General features: G+C 62.7%; 1 protein-coding gene across 13 annotated transcripts in view; it reads left to right on the top strand.

The window, feature by feature from the left end:
- Window positions 1–17277, top strand: part of GSE1 (Gse1 coiled-coil protein) — a 407880-nt gene that overhangs the window by 369987 nt on the left and 20616 nt on the right. For all 13 annotated transcript variants that reach the window (XM_005608472.4, XM_005608471.4, XM_023637434.2 and 10 more), the window contains 2 exons: window positions 11055–11254; window positions 16783–16955. In XM_005608472.4, coding sequence (XP_005608529.3) covers window positions 11055–11254; window positions 16783–16955 — 373 coding nt within the window. The remainder of the gene's footprint in view (window positions 1–11054; window positions 11255–16782; window positions 16956–17277) is intronic.

Consider the following 17277-nt stretch of genomic DNA (forward strand, 5'->3'; position numbering starts at 1 on the left):
CCTCTCTGGACCTGCTGCTCAGAGGCAGGGGGCCAACCTTCCAGGCAGAGGAGGCAGGTACCCCACATGCCTCTGCCCAACATCTCCCTCGCCCCCAAGGTCCAGGGCTGGGCATCCTGGGTCCTAGGGCCCCCAGAGAAGTGCGTGCAGGAGCTGCGTCTGTTTATAGACTCCAGGGGTGGGCTGGGGGTCTTCTGGTTTCTGAATCTCGCCTCTTCCTGGGCCCTTTCCGCTGCTTGGTTGTTGGGCAGGGGAGGAATTGGGGGAGAATGAGCTGGAGTTGACGGGCAGGGCGGGTATTGGCCCAAGAGGGAAGACCGCTGGAGCCTGGTTCCTGCGTCACTGGGGTCCACCCTCTCGCAGCCAGGTCTGCCTGCTGTGGGCTGCTCTGTCTACTTGGGCAGACCCTCCTGTCCCTAGGTGCACTCCCTTCCTTACCCCATGCCCACCAGGGACTCCTGGCAGTGGCTGAGCGAGCCAGGCCCAGGAGCCTGGGTGTTGGGAGGCCCTGCCGTTCGGGGCCCTGGCTCGCCTCGCAGCTGGGGATCAGATGGCCCAGAGGAGGCAGTGAGCTCCCTGCCCGGGCCCACCGAGGCCTCCGGACCAGATGTCTCGGGCTGGCTGCAGAGCGCCCTGAGCAGAGGGCCCACGGTGGGAGCCCAAGCTGGAGTAGAGGCTTGGGGGTCTCTCTGGAGGCAACAGGAGCCCCCGGGGGCAGAACTTGCCCGGCAGCTCCCGGGCTTGGCTGTCGTCCTTCCCGCCGTTCCAGAAGGCAGAGAACCGCGGCTGGCACAGCTTTCAAAGACAGCTCTTGGCACGTGGGAGGACGCTGGTTCCGTCTGGGCTGGGTCAGCCCCGGTGTCAGGGCTTTCTCCAGCAGCAGTGTCCACTCCTGGGCGGCTGGGCTTGAGTCCTGGGGTGATAACACCAGCTCTACGAGGATGTGGCAGTGGAAAGCGTTTCTCTCCTTGCCAGGGGGCATTGGAGGGGTCTGCAGACGTGGGCTCCCTCGGGCCCCAGTGGTCGTCTGTCTCCTCCCGCTGCCCCAGGCGGGCCCCGGCATCCGGCTGGAAGGATGGCCAGCAGGCAGCTAGTGTGCCAGAGGCCACCAGGCCTCTCTGGCCAGGAACAGAGTGTGCTGCTGGCAGGAGTCAGGCCTGGTGGCCCCAGGGCCCTCCCCCCTGCTGTGACCTTGGCGTCTTGTGTGATGCCCTGGGGACGGTGCCAGGGGACTTTACAGAACAGGGTCAAGAGGGAGAGACAGAGGAGCACAGCAAGCCAGGCTGGCCCCAGTGCTTACTGTCATCGGAGCGTGGCAGCCGCCGCCAGCCACCCCAAGGTTACACCATCCTTGTGACGAGAAGGCCAAGGTCTTGGGGGACTCAGCGCCCGTGGACCGTGGGGCGGTGTTGGACACTGGGACGCCCTGACACTCGAGTTCCGCCGTGTGTTGCCACTGGCCCTCGCCACCTTGTGTCCGGTGCCCACAAGCAAAGCCTGAGTTTAAAGCTGTAGAAGCCCTGAGCTCAGTTTGCTCTTCTCCACCTGGTCAGCCCCGGTCGGGCCTCGTGTTGAAGAAATGAGATGCTCAGTTATGCTCCAGAGCATCCGCTGGCCGCACCCCGTGCCTGGTCCCCATGTTTCTCAGAGTCGCCCCAGCTCTGACCTTGCTGTCTCCCCGATCTGTGGTCTTGGCTGGCAGCCCAGAGTTGGCCGGTTACACAGACGGAGAAGCTGAGGCTCAGAGAGATCAAGTTGTGAGCCTGAGGGCACACAGCTGGGGAGGATATGCTCTGTGCTCCTTCCTGCTGCTGCTTAGGGCTTTCCAGGTGGACTTTGGAGACCCCCGAGTTAGGACGACAAGCCTGCATGGATGGTCCCGGCTCTGGAAGAGCCACCCTCGCACTTAGCACCCACCATGGTGGTGCAGGGAGCACGTGGGCGTCTGTGCCTCCTGGTTGTGGCCTCTGCCTCCCTGGGATGTAGAGAGGAGTTGTCGGCTATCAGCTTCCTGAAGCCTGGGGCCCGTGGGGACCCGAGGGGAGATCCCACTGCCTTTCCACCCGGCACCTGAGAGCCGCAGGGGACCTTTGCTGGGCTGGGCTGTGGGGGAGGGGGCTAGACTTTTGCTTGTTTAAGGTCTAGTTCACGTGCTGTAAAACTCACCTTGAAAGTAGTGCAGTCCAGCATTTCTAGCTTATCGGAGTTGTGCGGCCGTCACCACTAATTCCAGAGCATTTTCATCCCCCCTAAAAGGAACCCTGCCCCCACAGCAACCACTCCCCTCCGCTCCCGCTGCCCTGGCGGCCACGCTCGCCATCTCTCTGGGTCTGCTGCTCTGGACATCGCCTGTCTCTGGGGTCCCAGCACGTGTGACTTGCCTGCCGTGCTCAGCCCCGTGTTTCCAGGCCTGTCCACGGTGCAGTGTGCCAGGATCCCATTCCTTTTCATGCCTGAACGAGCCTGTGGCTGGATGGCACCACACACCTGTCACAGGGCGTGTGAGGAGGCGGACTCAGCGAGGCTCTGCCCTCCTCCATCGGGGCAGTGACCGCTTACTGAGCGCCGGCTGTGTACCGGCCAGTCTCCCACTGTGGTCTCAGCACAGCCCTCGTCTCCGTTCTCTGTCCATTTCGCTGGGGGGCAGAACCGAGCTTCCAGCTTGGCTGGCGTCCCACCTCGTAAGCAGCAGGTGAGAGTTGGGAAACTCCATGGACGCATGTCCCGGGACACCACGGCCTCCTGCCTCCCTGGCATCCTCGTCCACCGCTCCATGGAAAGGGAGCCAGGCCTGTGCTAGAGCCGCCCCTCTCTCGAGGGCAAGGCCTCCTGTGTCTGGGGGGTGCCCCCCAGGACAATGGGCTCCCAGAGGCGCTAGCGTCTTAGCTTCTGGGGGCTGAGGTGACGCAGGACCCCATGGCCATCTCCCGACAGCCCTGTCTCTGCAGGCAGAGGCCCCGGGTGGAGACAGAGCCGCTTCTAGACCTGCACGGAGCCGGGCGATGGTGGTGGAAGAGCCAGGCTGCAGCCCCCCAGGTGTATCACGGCCCTGCTGACCCCCTGACGTGGTCAGCCACACGCTGCCTTGGTGCCTCTCCTGTCCTGGGCGTGTCTCTGGCCCACCTCTGACCCCCCTCCCCACCCCCACCCCCGCCGCCCCGCTGTGGCAGTGCCATCTTTGAGCTGTGGACCCTGCGCTCCGCTCTGCTTCGAGGGCTCATGTCTCTCCTCACCTCGTGTCTCGAGGGTGTGGTTTAAAATTCAGTTCAGAGGAAGTAATCCGCACTCCGCGTTTGGTCCACCCCGAGGGAAGGGAGGAGAAATCGAGGGAAGGGAGGAGAAATCGGGTCTTCATGGGGAATTTTATCTTCTCTGAGGCTCCAAGGTGCATTCTTTTCTTTGCAGCCAAACTACCCTGCTCAGTCCCTGTCCCCCAGCTTGGGGCCCGGGTCGAGGTGCCCTGCTGCTCCTGAAGGGACCATGTGTGCAACAGAGGCGCCCAGACCCGCTTGACCCTTTAATCCCTTCCGGGACAGGTACTCAGCAGGCTGGACCCTTAGGTGTTAGATTCTGGTTCACGTCTTTGCTGTGTGACCCTGGGCACGTCACTTTACCTTTCTGAGCTCCCTTCATTCCTCAGGATGAGGACAACGTGTCTACTCGTAGGTTTTGGTGATTCAGTGAGAACACACTAGCATCAGGCACAGCGGTTGTGTGCGTGAACAAGGATGTCAGCGCCATCGTCCCCTACCCCAACCACTGCGCCCCCACCTCACCACTAATACCCCCAGCCTTCCTCCACCATTGTCCCTTCTGTCCCCACTCCCACCCCCTAGCCACGCAGCCAGGGGCTTGAGGGCCCTCACGGGGGGAGGGGGCTGGCAGGGCGGGTGCTTCTGTGGGTGGGGGTGGGGCGGGTCCTCCTGGACACTGGCAGCTGTGCGCCAGGTGTTGGACCTGACTTTGGGAGAGAACCATGCCCAATTGGGCTGCCCACCAGCTGCTCCTGTCTGTCCGACGGCGTGCCGTGCCTCGAGGCCCAGAGCGGCTGCTCTCCGTCCCTGAGGTTCTGCTTTGACTCCTTGGGAGAAAGGGGGCCAGGGAGTGACTGAGCCCACAGCACGTTCTGGAAGGCCCTTCAGGTGCAGGTTTAGGTCTGACCCCAAGTTGGTCCTGGCTGCACCCACGGGACCCTTCCTCTGTGACGGGCCCACCTTGAACTGAGGGGTCACGTGGGCAGCGCCTGGCATCTGTCATCTGCTCCTCCCCTTTGCTGCCTGGGCTGCTGGAACCCTTCCCCCGTTACTCTGGCCACCAGAAGGGTGTTCCCCGGGTTCCCCTTGGCCCTCCCTCTTCTTTAGAAGCTTCTAGGCCAACTCCAGCCTTGGCTTGGCCTCCCCTCCCTGCCCTGCCCGTTCCCCCACCAGAACCTCTTCTGGATAGAGACTGTGTTGCCCCATAGGTGTCTGAAGCCCCACTTTAGGCCTGTGGATGATCCCCAGCCTGGGAGTCCTCTGACCCTGCTGTGATGGGGAAGGCCACGACCCTCTCTGAGCCTCCCGGCCTCCTCTAGGGTCTGTCTTGCAGGGAGTGGCGGGGATTCCCCAAATTGTCCCGTGTGCTTGGAGATGTTCATTGAATGACTGACTGAGGGTATGAGCCGGTGCTCAGGGAGCACTGTGCCATTCATACTTTGGGCCTGCCTGACCCTGGCTGATGGGTGCTCAGCCGGCATAGGAGCCGCCCTAGGTGGGGGCTTCTGGAGGCCCCTACCCTTTTCCTCTGCCTCCCACATAGGACAGGTCTGGGAGCCGAGTCTCCAGCGTCCCTGAGCGTGACAAAGCAGGGGCTGCTGCCAGGCGGCGGCTCTCACAAGCTGTGTGGCAATCTGCTCGCCTCCAGCTGCAGCAGGCGCCCCCCAGGGGCCACCGTGCCCAGCTGCCAAGCGGGGGCCGCGGTGCCCTCAGCCGCCCTTGGGAGGCACGTGGAACACCTGGGGCCCATGCCACGGTCCTAACTCGGGCTCTCCCTCATCTCTGTGCCCAGCCCACCTCTTCCCCACACTGGGGGGGGTCACGCTGCAGCTCGCACGCCCTGATCCTGTGTGGCCTGGGGGCGTGGCTGTTCTGGGTGGGGTCTCCTTGGTCAGTGTCCATCTGGGGGCTTTCTCCGTGGCCAGGGTCCTGGGCTGGGCAGCTGGAGCAGAGTGGGCTCTGAAGCCACGTGAGCCTGTTCACATCCCACGTCCCTTCCTCCTAGTGGAGCGTGTCAGGCGGTGACATCGCCACTCTGTGCCCTGTGGGGCAGCCAAATGGCCTCACCGAGCTGAGAGCCCACCATTTCTGTCACCTGCGAGAGAAACGACTGAGCTTGCCCAGCTTTATTTGGCCCCAATGCAGAGGGGCTGGCTTGGTGGCTGCTGGGCTGGAATTTCTACCTCCCATCCAGGTCCAGATCCCCGGCCACGGGGTCTCCCGCCCGGCTTCCTTTGGTGTGTTTGTTGGCTGCCTGTCTTGTCTTGTTGCTGGCCTTGCAGGCAGGTTTGGTGGCTGTCCGGCCCCTGGAGCCGTCTGGAAGTGCAGCGGCTGGGGGGCGTCCTCTGTTGAGGGTGGAGGTAGCATTCTGCATCGCCGTCAGGCAGCCGGCCCGAGCGAGCGTGGGCTCCCTGTTCCGCTGGCCCCTGAAGTCTGCATCTTTCAAAGAAAACAGCAAAACAAACGAGGCAGAGGAGCTCCCACCGGATGCTCGCTGCGTGCACGCGTGTCAGCCGTGCGGCTGGCGGGGCTGGCGAGGCTGGCGAGGCGGCAGTCCCCGTGGGTGTCTGCAGCCCCATCTGTCTCCCAGCGCAGGTGTGAGCTCGCGGCGGGCGGTCCTCAGCGCTTCTCCCTTCTTGTCTGCTGGGCTGGGGGTTCTGGGGGTGGGCGGCGAGGGCGGCCCAGGGCAGGGGCAGCGGGCGGACTGGGAGCTGAGGGTCCCCTCGGCACAGAGTGGGGTGAAGAGAGAGAGGCTGGGAGGGCGGGGGGTGGGGGGAGGACAACCAGAGCAATCCACTAGTTGGTGATGCCCGCTCCGGGATGTTGGGAGCAGGAGGCTCCCCCTGGCCGTAGTGGTGTCCGTGACTTTTTCTGTCACCTCCCTGAAGCCACCTCTGACTCCCTTCTCTTCCACCTCACCCCACTTCCCTCAGTGCACCCCCTCTCGGTTCCTCATGCCCCCTAACAGGGCAGCCTTGCCCACTGGCCACGGGAGCCCACCAGCCTCCCCAGACCCCGTACTGCTCATCAGCCAATAGTCGGCCCCTGGAAATGCGTTTTGTGATAAAGACCCACACCTGCCTTTGCTGGTTTGGGATTAGTGACCCTCCCAGGTGATAAATCGGGCACAGGAGTGCAGCCCCATGGCCGTGAGGTGTGACGACAGCTCCACAGAGAAGATGGCGGGTGCATGGGCTCTGGCTGGTGCCGAGTGTGGGCAGCCCACCGCAGGCAGGTCGGGAGACGTCTGACCAGCAAGCAGGCGTGTGGCGGCCCCCTGGTTCCTTTTCAGCGGTTTCTCCCCAAACCTGCAGGTCGTTAGTGCTGTCCACTGCAGCCAGGCCTAGGGCAGCCCTGCGTGTGCAAGTGCCCGCTGTCCCCGTCGTGCCCAGCCTGCGGGGCGTCAGAGGGTTTCCCCAGCTTGTGACCCACGTGCTCCGATTCCCACCCGGCACGGGCTGGTTGCGCTTTGGCTCAGGGTCTGTTGTTCCCCTTCTGTTGGGTACGTTTCAGGGAAAGGAGGCTGGACTGAAGCTGATATGGTCCAGGTTCTGTCCCACTTGATTGCATGCTGGCCGGGAGGCTTCCTGAAGGTCCCATGGCCTCTCTGGGCCTCACAGGCCTAGGGGCTGGACTGGGTGAGGGCCAGACTCCTTTCCACATCCACCTGGTGTGGGTCCACCAGGCCTGGGTCCCCACATGCTGGTTGGAAATGACGACGGATGACGACACGGAGCTTGGAGGAGCAGGCTGGAGACAGCGGGGCTTGTGGGCTTGTGTCTCAGCTGGAGTGTTGCCTGCCAGGCCGTGGGCCCAGCAGTGACACCCGCCTAGGGCTCGCCCACCCCAGGGTCCAACACCAGCTGGAGTCATGCCCTGTGGCCGGCCCAAATTCTCACCGTGTCAGATCTGCCCAGAGACGATTCCAGACTGACTTGGACAGAACAGGCTCAGAGAAGGGGAGAGCAGAGGAGCCAGTGAGAGGCACATGCAGGGTCTCTGGGCTCCTGCCTCACTGTGGTCAGGGCCATGGGTCTCAGGTCACTGCCTGTACTGATTGAAAGTGGCGCAAAGCCCAGCTGGGATAGGACCCCTGCCTCTCAGATACTCACTCGCAGATGTGTCCCGGCTCCCTCCCGCTGGCAGTTGAGCTGTCCCCGCCCTGCTGCCCCCTCCAGCCCTTGAGCGCTGGGCAGCCCTGGCCCTAGGAGCAGGTGTCCCCAGATGACGTCCCGAGGGCCCTTCCATAGGGAGGCGCATCAGATGATCGCGGTCTTCATCCGCTCTCTGTTGCGTCCCCAGGGAGGGCGCCTGACCCGCTGCAGCATCGGGCGCAGGGTGGGTGAGGGCTGTGTGGTGTGACCAGGACTCGGCCTCGCCCTCCACACTACAGTGTGCCGGGGGTGGTCCTGCAGGCTGGCAGAGGTCCTTGTCAAGGGCATCCTGTTGGTGCTTAATGGTTGCTTGTGCGGCTGGTGAAGTGCGCGTCTAGGAGAGTTGACGGGGCCACTGTGCTATTGCAGTTTTATTTTCAGACCTCCCTCCCGCTCCCCTGGCAGCGACTTTGGGGTCTCAGCTGTTAATTACATGTGCCAGGCGGCCTCGGGCGCTAATCCGCGAGGTCAGACGACAGAGGTGATGCCGAGCGCTCTGCCTCCTGTCATCTCCAATCCGCACGTGTTTCGCTGACACCCGATGCATACCGCTGGTTCGTTACAGCCACGTGAGGCTGGGCTGGCTGCGTGCTAATTGGCGGCTGCGCGGTCCAGGATCGATCACAGTGCTCTGCCTGGTGAGGGACGCCCGCCCCCGAGGGAGCAGGCTGCTAATTGTCGGGGGCCTCCCTCCACTGAGGTGCACCTGGCCGCCGAGCCCTCTTGTCTGTCCAGCGCCCGTCCTGCTCTCTCAGCCCCGGCGACTAGAAATGAGGCTAATCCAGAGAAACACAAGCTTGTGGCGCGGTGGGGCTCGGCCACAAGGGTGAGCTGGGAGCTGGCGGCCCGAGTCCCCTCCCCCTGGGCTGGCAGGTTCTCCTGTTTGTGAGGCCCCGAGGGGTGCAGGACGGGGCTTGGAAGTGTCTGCTCCCAGCTTCCAGCCCCCAGGAGGACCAGAGCCCACCGGCCTTTTACCCCAGCTTTTTCTTTGAGCTGCTGCCGCCTCTGCCTTGACCAGTGGGGGCTCTTGGTTTGTTAGTTTTATTTCTTCCTTTTTCCGCCCGCCCTCTACCCACAGGCAGAGTTTAGACGGGGCCACCCAGGGCTCAGGCTAGGTACACAGTAGGTCGTCCCAGGGAGCCAGGTGGCCACATGCCCGAGCCTCAGTGTGACATTGAGCTTTTAAGAGCAGTGGACATGGCAGCACCGTTCCCAGTAGCCGAGAGGGGGACGCCCCCAGACGTCCGTCGATGGAGGAGCGGATAGACAGAATGGGGTCCATCCCCACAACGGAGTATTATTCAGCCATAAAGAGGAGCGAAGTCTTGACATGAGACCTCACACTGAGAGAGACAGCCAGACACTGGAGGCCATGTATTGTGTGATTCTGTTTACAAGAAACGTCCAGAATAGGCAAATCCATGGAGACAGAAAGCATGTTGGTGGTTGCCAGGGGCTGGGGGTCGGGGTGACCGCTAACGGGTACAGGTGTCTTTTGTGGGGGAAATGGTGTGGAATGACTGGCGATGATGGCACAGCTGTGAATATACTGCAAACCCTTGGACCGCACACTTGTTACGGTGAGTTCTGTGGTGTGGGAATTATATCTCGAGGAAGCTGTCGGAACCAGGAAAGAGGACAGGAGAGGTCCCATGGAAATTCCATTTTTTAAAGGGAAAGATCCCTTGTCTAGTATTTTTTTCAGAAACTTAAATTGAGCATTTTATCAAAATCTGCATGCCCACAGGTGAGCACACAGACAGGAGTGTCCAGGGCTGAACCACAGATCAGGACACAGTGAGGCTGCTGTGTCCTCCTCCACACGCTGGTGGGCGTGTGACTCCCCGGAGTGGCCGAGGGCTCTCCTTTCCACCTGCCGTGGGCACTCCATCCTGAGGGCATCCTGGCTTGTCCTCTCGTCTGCCAGTGGGCACAGCGTGGTTCTAGTCGGGGGAGCTGCCAGGACACGCTGCCGTCGTGTCTTGGGGGACATCAGCCCTGCTTTGCTGGGTACCTCCCCAGGAGTGGGGCCACCAGGTAGGGTGTTGGGAAGATGCAGCCAATTTCCTGAAGTTGCATGAGCCTGGGCGAGGGTTTGCGTGCCGTGCTGCCTACCCTCCCGACTTACTCTCAGGGTTTCCGTGGCTCGTCAGAGTGCACAGCAGCCACCAGCACCTGGGGGCCGTTCTGGAACCACGGGGCCCAGGCTGGCTGCATCAGCGCATGACCAGCCTCCCACAGCAGTCCTAAAACTGGCTTCCCGGGTGGGCCTCACCGACTTGGCCAGACCCCGCTGGTTTCAAAACCACAAAGGCTATCCCCAGTGCAGAGTGAAGGTGGCCCGTGGTGTCCCATTGGCCCTCCCCTGTTAGTGGGCTTAGAGCTGTCAGGGGCTTGGCCTGGCCAGCTGGGGGTTGCAGAATTCCTGAGGTGTGGGCCACAGTTGGCAGGTCTGTCTGGGGAATCAGAGGTCACACCTCAGGGGCAGTGGCCATCGGGTGACTCCTCGCTGCCCACCTAGGTGAGCACTGACGGGTGTGAGCTGGGAGTGAGGGGGCGCCTGGCCTGGTCGTTGTTCTCAGGGTGGCTGAGCAGAATGCAGCATCGGGCTGCTCTGGGTCGCGGCCTGTGAGTTGGGTGAGGGCAGATCTGGCTGGACCAGGTGTCTCCCCATGAGGCTGCCCTGTACAGTTGCGCAAGCTGTACACAAGCCTAGGAGCCACCTTGAAGAGGCCTGGACGGAAGCACCTTGCTCAGGGCAAAGCTCTGTCCTGGCGTCCGTGGGGCCTCGGCGTCCAGCCGCTCTGCCTGCTGGTCACACTGCTGAGGCTGTGCTTGGCTGCTGGACCCTCTGGGGCAGGGAACGGAGCACGCCACATGGTTCATCTCGGCGATGGCTCAGCAGCTGTAACATTGTCTCAGGGTCCCCTGAGCCGTGGGCCGTACCACCTGCCCTGTAAGCCAGGGTTTTGTTTGGTAGTGTGAGTGTGGCCGTGTGAGAGGATGTGGAGACCAGACGAGGGTCCCTTGATCTCTGCGATGAGACGAGTTCTGAGCAAAATCTGGGGAGGATGCTGGAAGCCGCTGGGCTGCTCCTGCTGAAAGGGGGCCTGTGCTGACTCCTGCTGCCCTCCCCTCCGTAGGGCTGCAGGGGCCCCGAGTGGGGCTCTTGGAGACAGAAGGTGCCCAATGGTACCTGCACAGAGGGGTCACCCTTTGCCCCTCAAGTCCAAGAGTGAGGTGGGATGTCCCCAGGCCACTCCTTGGGACTGTCACCAGCGGCCTCCACACCAGATCCACCCAGACCAAGGCTGGCACCCCAAGTCGCTAAGGAGGAGTGTTCAGTTCCATCTCTGCCTCCCCCTGGCCAGCAGAGCCATGACCGTGGGGCTGGGCGGCTGGAGGCAGTGGCTGTGGGAGAGCGTGTGCCCCTGGCCCACCCGCTGCCTGGCACCAGTTGCAGCTCTGCTGTGATGTGATAAAATCTGGGGGTTTCCTGTTTGGCCTGCACTGGACACGGGGCTCGGGGGAGCGTGAGCCAAACACCGGCCCGTCTCTGAATCTGTGGATCGTGGACATGTGGGGGGCGGCGTGGCTGTGGTATGGCCGCGACTCCGACTCAGGCTGCCGTGTCCTCCTCCCACAGGGTCTTCACTGAGCAGCGACTCGTCCCCCGTGTCCTCCCCAGCCACCAACCACAGCTCCCCTGCCAGCACGCCGAAGCGCGTGCCCATGGGCCCCATCATCGTCCCCCCTGGGGGCCACAGCGTCCCCAGCACACCCCCCGTGGTGACCATCGCCCCGACCAAGACTGTCAACGGCGTCTGGAGGAGCGAGAGCCGGCAGGTGAGCGCCCCGGGCGTGTGGGTGGAGCTGCCTGTGGCCACAGGTCACAGTGTAGGATGGTGGCCTCCCGCAGGGGAGGACTAGATTTTGGGGTTCAGAGCTGTCACCACCCCCCAACTCGTACTCTCCTGAGCCTCTGTCACCTTGCCTCCAAAATCAGGGTGACAGCAGCACGTCCCTGGAGGGTCTGTGCAGATTAAGCAAACTGGAGGGTGCTTGTCATCTGGGTTGCACAGCCGAGCGCCACAGGCCAGCCAGGGCTCACACACCAGAGGTTTATCCCCTCCCGCTTCTGGAGGCTGCATGGGTGAGGTCACAGGGTCAGCGGGGCTGGTTTTTCCTGAGGCCTCTCTCCTTGGTGTGTAGACAGCCATGTTGTCCCCATGTGGTCATCCCCCCGTGCGTGTCTGTGTCCTGATGGCCTCTTCCTCGAAGGACCCCAGGTCTAGTGGGTCAGGGCCACCCTGATGATCTCATTCACCTTAATCACCTCTTAGACCACATCTGCAAATAGAGTCACATTCTGAGGTGCTGGGGCTTGGCATTTCAAGATATGGATTTTGCTTAAAACTGTGTTTGCCTGCCGCAGACGCTTGGTGAACGTTAGCTGTTATTATTATGCTATTGCTCAAACAAGAAATTGAGAGAGGAAAATGCCAGCCCACATTTTCACGCCTCTATCTTACATTTGAAGCCCGCTGAGGGCGCCCTTGCCCACACTTGGGGGAGTCCCTGGATGTGGCCGCTGCTGGGGGCTGCTCCCGCCTGCCTCGCTCCCCTCGCCCCCGCCCTCCAAGCTTGGAGGGGCCCTTCCCTGATTAAGAATGCTGTCACTGTACTTCTCCCCTGGATTTTCTTGCCTAGTTCCTAGAGGGATGTCACCACTTAGAAAAATACAGTTGTGCGTCACTTAACGACGGGGACACATTCTGAGAATTGCTTCGTTAGGCAATTTCGTCGTTGTGAACATCACAGAGTGTACTTACGCAAAGCTCAACGGTCTGGCCTCCTGCGCTCCCAGGCTCCATGGCGCTAATCTGTGTTTCCCGTTGGGGTGGGGGCGGTGGGCATCACTCAGGGTCTGTCTCTCCTCTGCCCCTGGATGTGGGGGAATCCCTTAGGCCCTGACCTAGAGAGAGAATCCTCAAGGAACCCAGCGGGGATCCCTAAGTCCCTGGAAACAGCCGTGGCCTGGGACCCCCCGGGTCATCACCTGGCTGAGGTCCCCTGTGCCCATCTTGGCTTTGTTCCCGCCCCTCCCTTGCGTGCAGTTTCAAGATGGGAGGGCCTGGCGGGCAGCTTCCAGCCAGAGGGGTTTGGAGCAGCCTGATTGCCCCTGGTCCTGGGTTGAGGGAGGACGAGGGGTCTTCATCAGACTCTCGTGCCTACTGAGGGGCCCTAGCCACCTGCCTCGAAAAGCCGTGCCCCCTGCCTCTTCTGACTCGCTCGGGCCCAGGCGGCTTCTGGTCCTGTCGTGTTCCTGGCTCGACCCTGGCTTGTGGCCAGAATTGTCCCTTTCGCTCCCACCTGAGAGGAATCCCCTGCCAGCAGGACCGTGGGCGCCTTGTAAACATTCTGGAGATTCGCCGCCCTACATGGAGGGTCTTAACTGCCTCCAGAACATTTAGTAACCCCGGAGAAGGGGCCGGGGGAGGTGTGCTCCGGCCGTCTCCCAGCGCGGTTCATGCAGCTCCTGCCACCGGGGCGGGCGGCCGGAAGGGACTGGATTAGCAGATGATGTATGGCTCAGCGGCTCCCTCACAAAGGCTCAGCGGAGAGTTTAATCCTTCTGGGGAGGGCGGAGGGGAGTCACGTCCTGAAGTCGCAGCCCATGACTCATAGCGGGGAGTAGGGGGGCCTCTGGGCCCCTTCACCGGGGTCACCCGTATTTCCCAGGTAGTGGGAGCTGTGAAAAGACAGACGAAATGAAAAATGGTCTATTTTAAAGCTAACAGGGCATGTCCTGCCTGCCTGACGGAAACCTCTCCCTAATCACCAGAGAATGAAGGATTTGCCTCCCCCGTGTCCTTCTTCCTTTCGTTGCTACAGCTGCGCCTGCAGCCGCTGCTCAGAAATAAAAGCTGCCCACAGATGCTCCTTGAGGCCGGCCTGGCTGCCACTGCTTGGGTACAGTGAAGTGGCCAGTGAGCCTTCTGGGCCGGGGCCGCTCGGCCCTCCTGCCCTGGACAGCCCCTGTGCGCTCTGGCTGGGCTGACCTCCTTCCTGGTGCCTGTTGCAGCTTGGCAGGCCTTCTGCAAGACGGGAGGCGCGGGGTCTGGCCCACTGAACCCCCTGCCCGCCGGCCCTCCCCCCGCCAGGTTCCACCGCCCCCCGCTCCTTGTTTGTCCTTGGCGAGGCTGGGAAGGTGCCATCTGGCCCAGCCGCCTTCAAGCAGGGCTTTGTCCTGCCGAGGGGCGAAGGGGGCTTCTGGGGGCGTCTCCGAGCCGGGATGGTGTGCTCGGGCCCCTCACTCTGCTGTTAGATTCAGCAAACGGTGCCAGCAGCACGTGGAGCAGGGATGGCCTGGCCTGCCCAGAGCTTCTCCTGGATGTTGTCCTCCGGTCGAGGTTCCTCCAAGGGCTCTGCTGTCCTGGGTTGATGGTCGAGACCCTTGGCTGCCATCTTCCCCCCCTGCTCCGTCCCCAGGGGAGGGGGCCTCGCTACCAGCCTGGGGCAAAGCCCAGGCTCCCATCAGTGCTGATCTCAGAGGTCACCTGGGAGGCTGCCGTGACACCTGGGGTCCTAAGGCTTCGCCTACCTTGTCCCCGTCCAGAGAGCATCTGAGGGCCATGCTGGCCCCTTTCAGTGCATCCCAGACCTTGGGCACAGGGCCTCCGCCCCACACTGGCCGCAGCGAGGGGCAGACCCTGGAGTGGGTGGGTTCCAGGTCTCACGCCTCCTCTTCACAGGCGTTTGGCACTTTGCTAGCCTGGCCCTGCGCCCGGCTGGGTGAGGGGTGTGAGGGAGAGCCCAGCGAGCCCTGACCTGGAATAGCCCCTCGCTCCATAGTGTAGATGGGAGGGGAAGTGGGGAGGAGTGCGGGGGGGATGATGGCGGCTTGGGGGTGCACGTGCCGTGTGCAAGACCCCCATGCTGATGCTTCAGCCTGCTTCCCACTTACGTCTGTGCAGCCCTCCCGCTGCTCTGTGACCTGCTGCTGTGATGGGCGCATTCAATGGATGGGGAAACTGAGGCCTGGGGCAGTTACGGGACTCGTCTAGGGTCTCTAGGACCAGACAGGAGCCGTCCCTTAAGGCGGGAGTTCTTCCTGCTGTCCGCACAGGCATCTGGAGGACAGGAGTTGGGCTCCCTGCTCTGACCTAGAGTGCGGGTGCGCGTGTGTCCTGCCCCCTGCCCTCGACCCCGCCGTGTGCACAGCCCTTCTGGGGAGGGGGAGGTGTGGAGTTCGTCAACCCGCGAGGACCCCACTGGGAGCGCAGGGCCGCGCCAGCACATGGGAAGGGAGCAGATGTTGCTGCTCATTAAAAATTCCAATCAGCGGCCTGTCTCCTTCAATTAATTATCGCTGATGTGTCTTCTGGAGGACCGTGGAGGGCGCGCTGGCTGCCTGGCACCGCGTGTTGGTAAATACGCCTGACGGATGGGCCCTTCTCTGCTGGCTCAGCCCCGTCAGCGGCCTGCTCTGGTGTCACCGTCTGCTGCTGTGAAGACAGAGGGGCTACCAGGCGGGGGGGTGGCTGTGGCTGTCCGTCCCTTGCCATCCACACGTGGAGCTGGATACGCTGGGGCCTCTGCCTCCCGGTCTCCCCGCTCTGACGGAGTAGGCCGGACGGCAGGACAGAGGGGTGGAGCAGGGAGCGAGGCTTCTCCTCGGGGGCGGCCTCAGCCTCGGCGCCTGCCCCTCAGGTCTGGGATGGGACCCTTCTCGGTCCCTGGCCCGTGTCCAGTGCTCATTCCTGGAAAGGCTTCTTATCCTTAGCTGCCAACTCAGGAGACCGAGCCTGCGGTCCCCCTTGTTATCAGGCGTTGGGTGTTTTGTGGCATGGCGGGAACTCGGTGGATGTGGGCTTGTGCCCCTGCAAGCGCCACCTGCTTCCTCTGAGCCCTGGTTCACCATCTGATCACGAGTGGCCAGACCTGACACGGGGGGAGGGGGCGTTGTGCAAATCTGGCCAGGGGGTGACCAAGAATGTTGGTGTGCGTGTGTGTCCCACAGTTGACGCCGCCACATGAACACCCCTTCTGGGAAGGGCGAGTCTGACATCTTGAACCCATGAGGACCCCGCCATGAGCAGAGGGCCATGCCAGCACGTGGGCAGGGATGTGCCAGCAAGCTCTTAGGGCTCAGGGGAGCCTGTGGCCACTGCCTCCAAGTGCCCCCAGGGCTCAGGGCAGGCCCAGGCTGCTGTCGTCCTCACCTTCAGCCAAGAAGGGCTGTTCAGCCAAGAAGGGCTGTCGCAGGATAGAGCCCCAGGCCGGCAGCTGCTCCAGAATCGAGAGCAAGACCCTGCTGACCACGGTTAACACTCTCTGAGTGCTGCTGCCTGGCTGCCTTTCAGCCACTCAAATGACAAGAATGGTCAGAACCCTTTGATGGTCTGTGTCCTCGGGTCTGGACACTCCTGTGGACAGGCGTGCAGCACGTCGTCTGTGTGTACGGGGGTGGCATGCCCTGCCCTTGGTCTTGCCCAGGGTCCTCCTTCTCCCCATTCCTGCCCTGAGTGAGCCCGTTTTCTGGTTCCCCGGGTTCCGCCTCCCTGGCCAGGCCCCAGGTCACTCTGTCCAGGCGTCCAAAGCGGGTGGGGCTGCAGCACACAGCCCTTCACCAGTGTGTGCAAAGGTGCCTCCAGACAAGTCGGGCCAGTTGAGGCCCCGCAGCTGCCTGCTCTGGCCAGTGCCAGGGCCACCCCAGGGGTTGGCAGGGGGCAGACTGGCATGTTCAGCCCAGGGGCAGTGCCAGCTTTTCGTCCACATCCCTCTGTGGGCACCAGCAGGGCAGGGTGTCTGTGATGCAGGCTGGCAGCCGTCGGCACAGCTGACACCTCAGCCCTTGGGGGATGCCTGTGTGTGCTGGTGCTCAGCAGGCGGGGTCTCTGGATGGTTCTGTCGTGCCCTGCTGCGGTGTGGAGCTGCCTGGGGTGCCGGGCTCAGTGTCACCCAACTCCCCCCAGGTTTGCAGCTGGTGTGGCCTATGGGGAACCCATGCCAGCAGGGAGGGCGTGGGAGTTGTGTGAGGCGGGGAGCCCTCACGGGTGCTCATCCAGGTGACCCCAGTTTTCCTGGAGGGAAGTTTCGTTTTTTCCCGTTGCACTGAGGACAGAACAGCTCCCCGGGTGGGTTTCAGCCTGGACCTGCCTGTCGTTGGAACCCGTGTTCTCCCTTCTCACCGTTCTGCCTCCCGTAACATGTATACAGCGGGTTTGGGTAGAAAACCGTCAGGAAAGGACATCTCAGGAACGTGCACTGAGCTGGAGCCTTCCTGTGCGTTTGGATGGAGATCCAGCCTGTCCTGCGGGCAGCCCTCCCCAGCCCTCCACCCTGACCCACTGCTCCCTGCTCTCCAACAGGACACTGGCTCTCGGGGCAGCAGCGGCGGTCGGGAACGCCTCATCGTGGAGCCGCCACTGCCCCAGGAGAAGGCGGGGGGCCCGGCCATCCCCTCCCACCTGCTCAGCACGCCCTACCCTTTCGGCATCTCCCCCAGCCCAGTCGTGCAGGATTCCCGCTTCCCACCACTCAAGTAAGTTTGTGAATGAGGGTTTGGAGGGATGGGCGCACACGCATGCTCAGGTCTGGGTCCCTGAGGCTGGCTCTGAGGCTTTGGTCACCTTGTCTGGCAGCCTGGGTCTGCACCAGCTGAGGCTGGGAGCTGCGAGATGGTGGCTCAGCCCCAGGCCTGTGGCCCCGTCTGCGCCTGCTGTCTGTTTCCATACTGAGGTGATGGCCGCCTCTCTCCCACTGCCTGAACCCTGGGTTCCTAGGATCAGGGGTCCCCCAGGCTGCAGGTAACAGGTCTAACCTGCTGGTGAGGACAGCAAGGGGCCAGGTGAGCTCAAGGAGCA

Source organism: Equus caballus, chromosome 3, assembly GCF_041296265.1.
Source record: "Equus caballus isolate H_3958 breed thoroughbred chromosome 3, TB-T2T, whole genome shotgun sequence".
Lineage (NCBI taxonomy): Eukaryota > Metazoa > Chordata > Mammalia > Perissodactyla > Equidae > Equus > Equus caballus.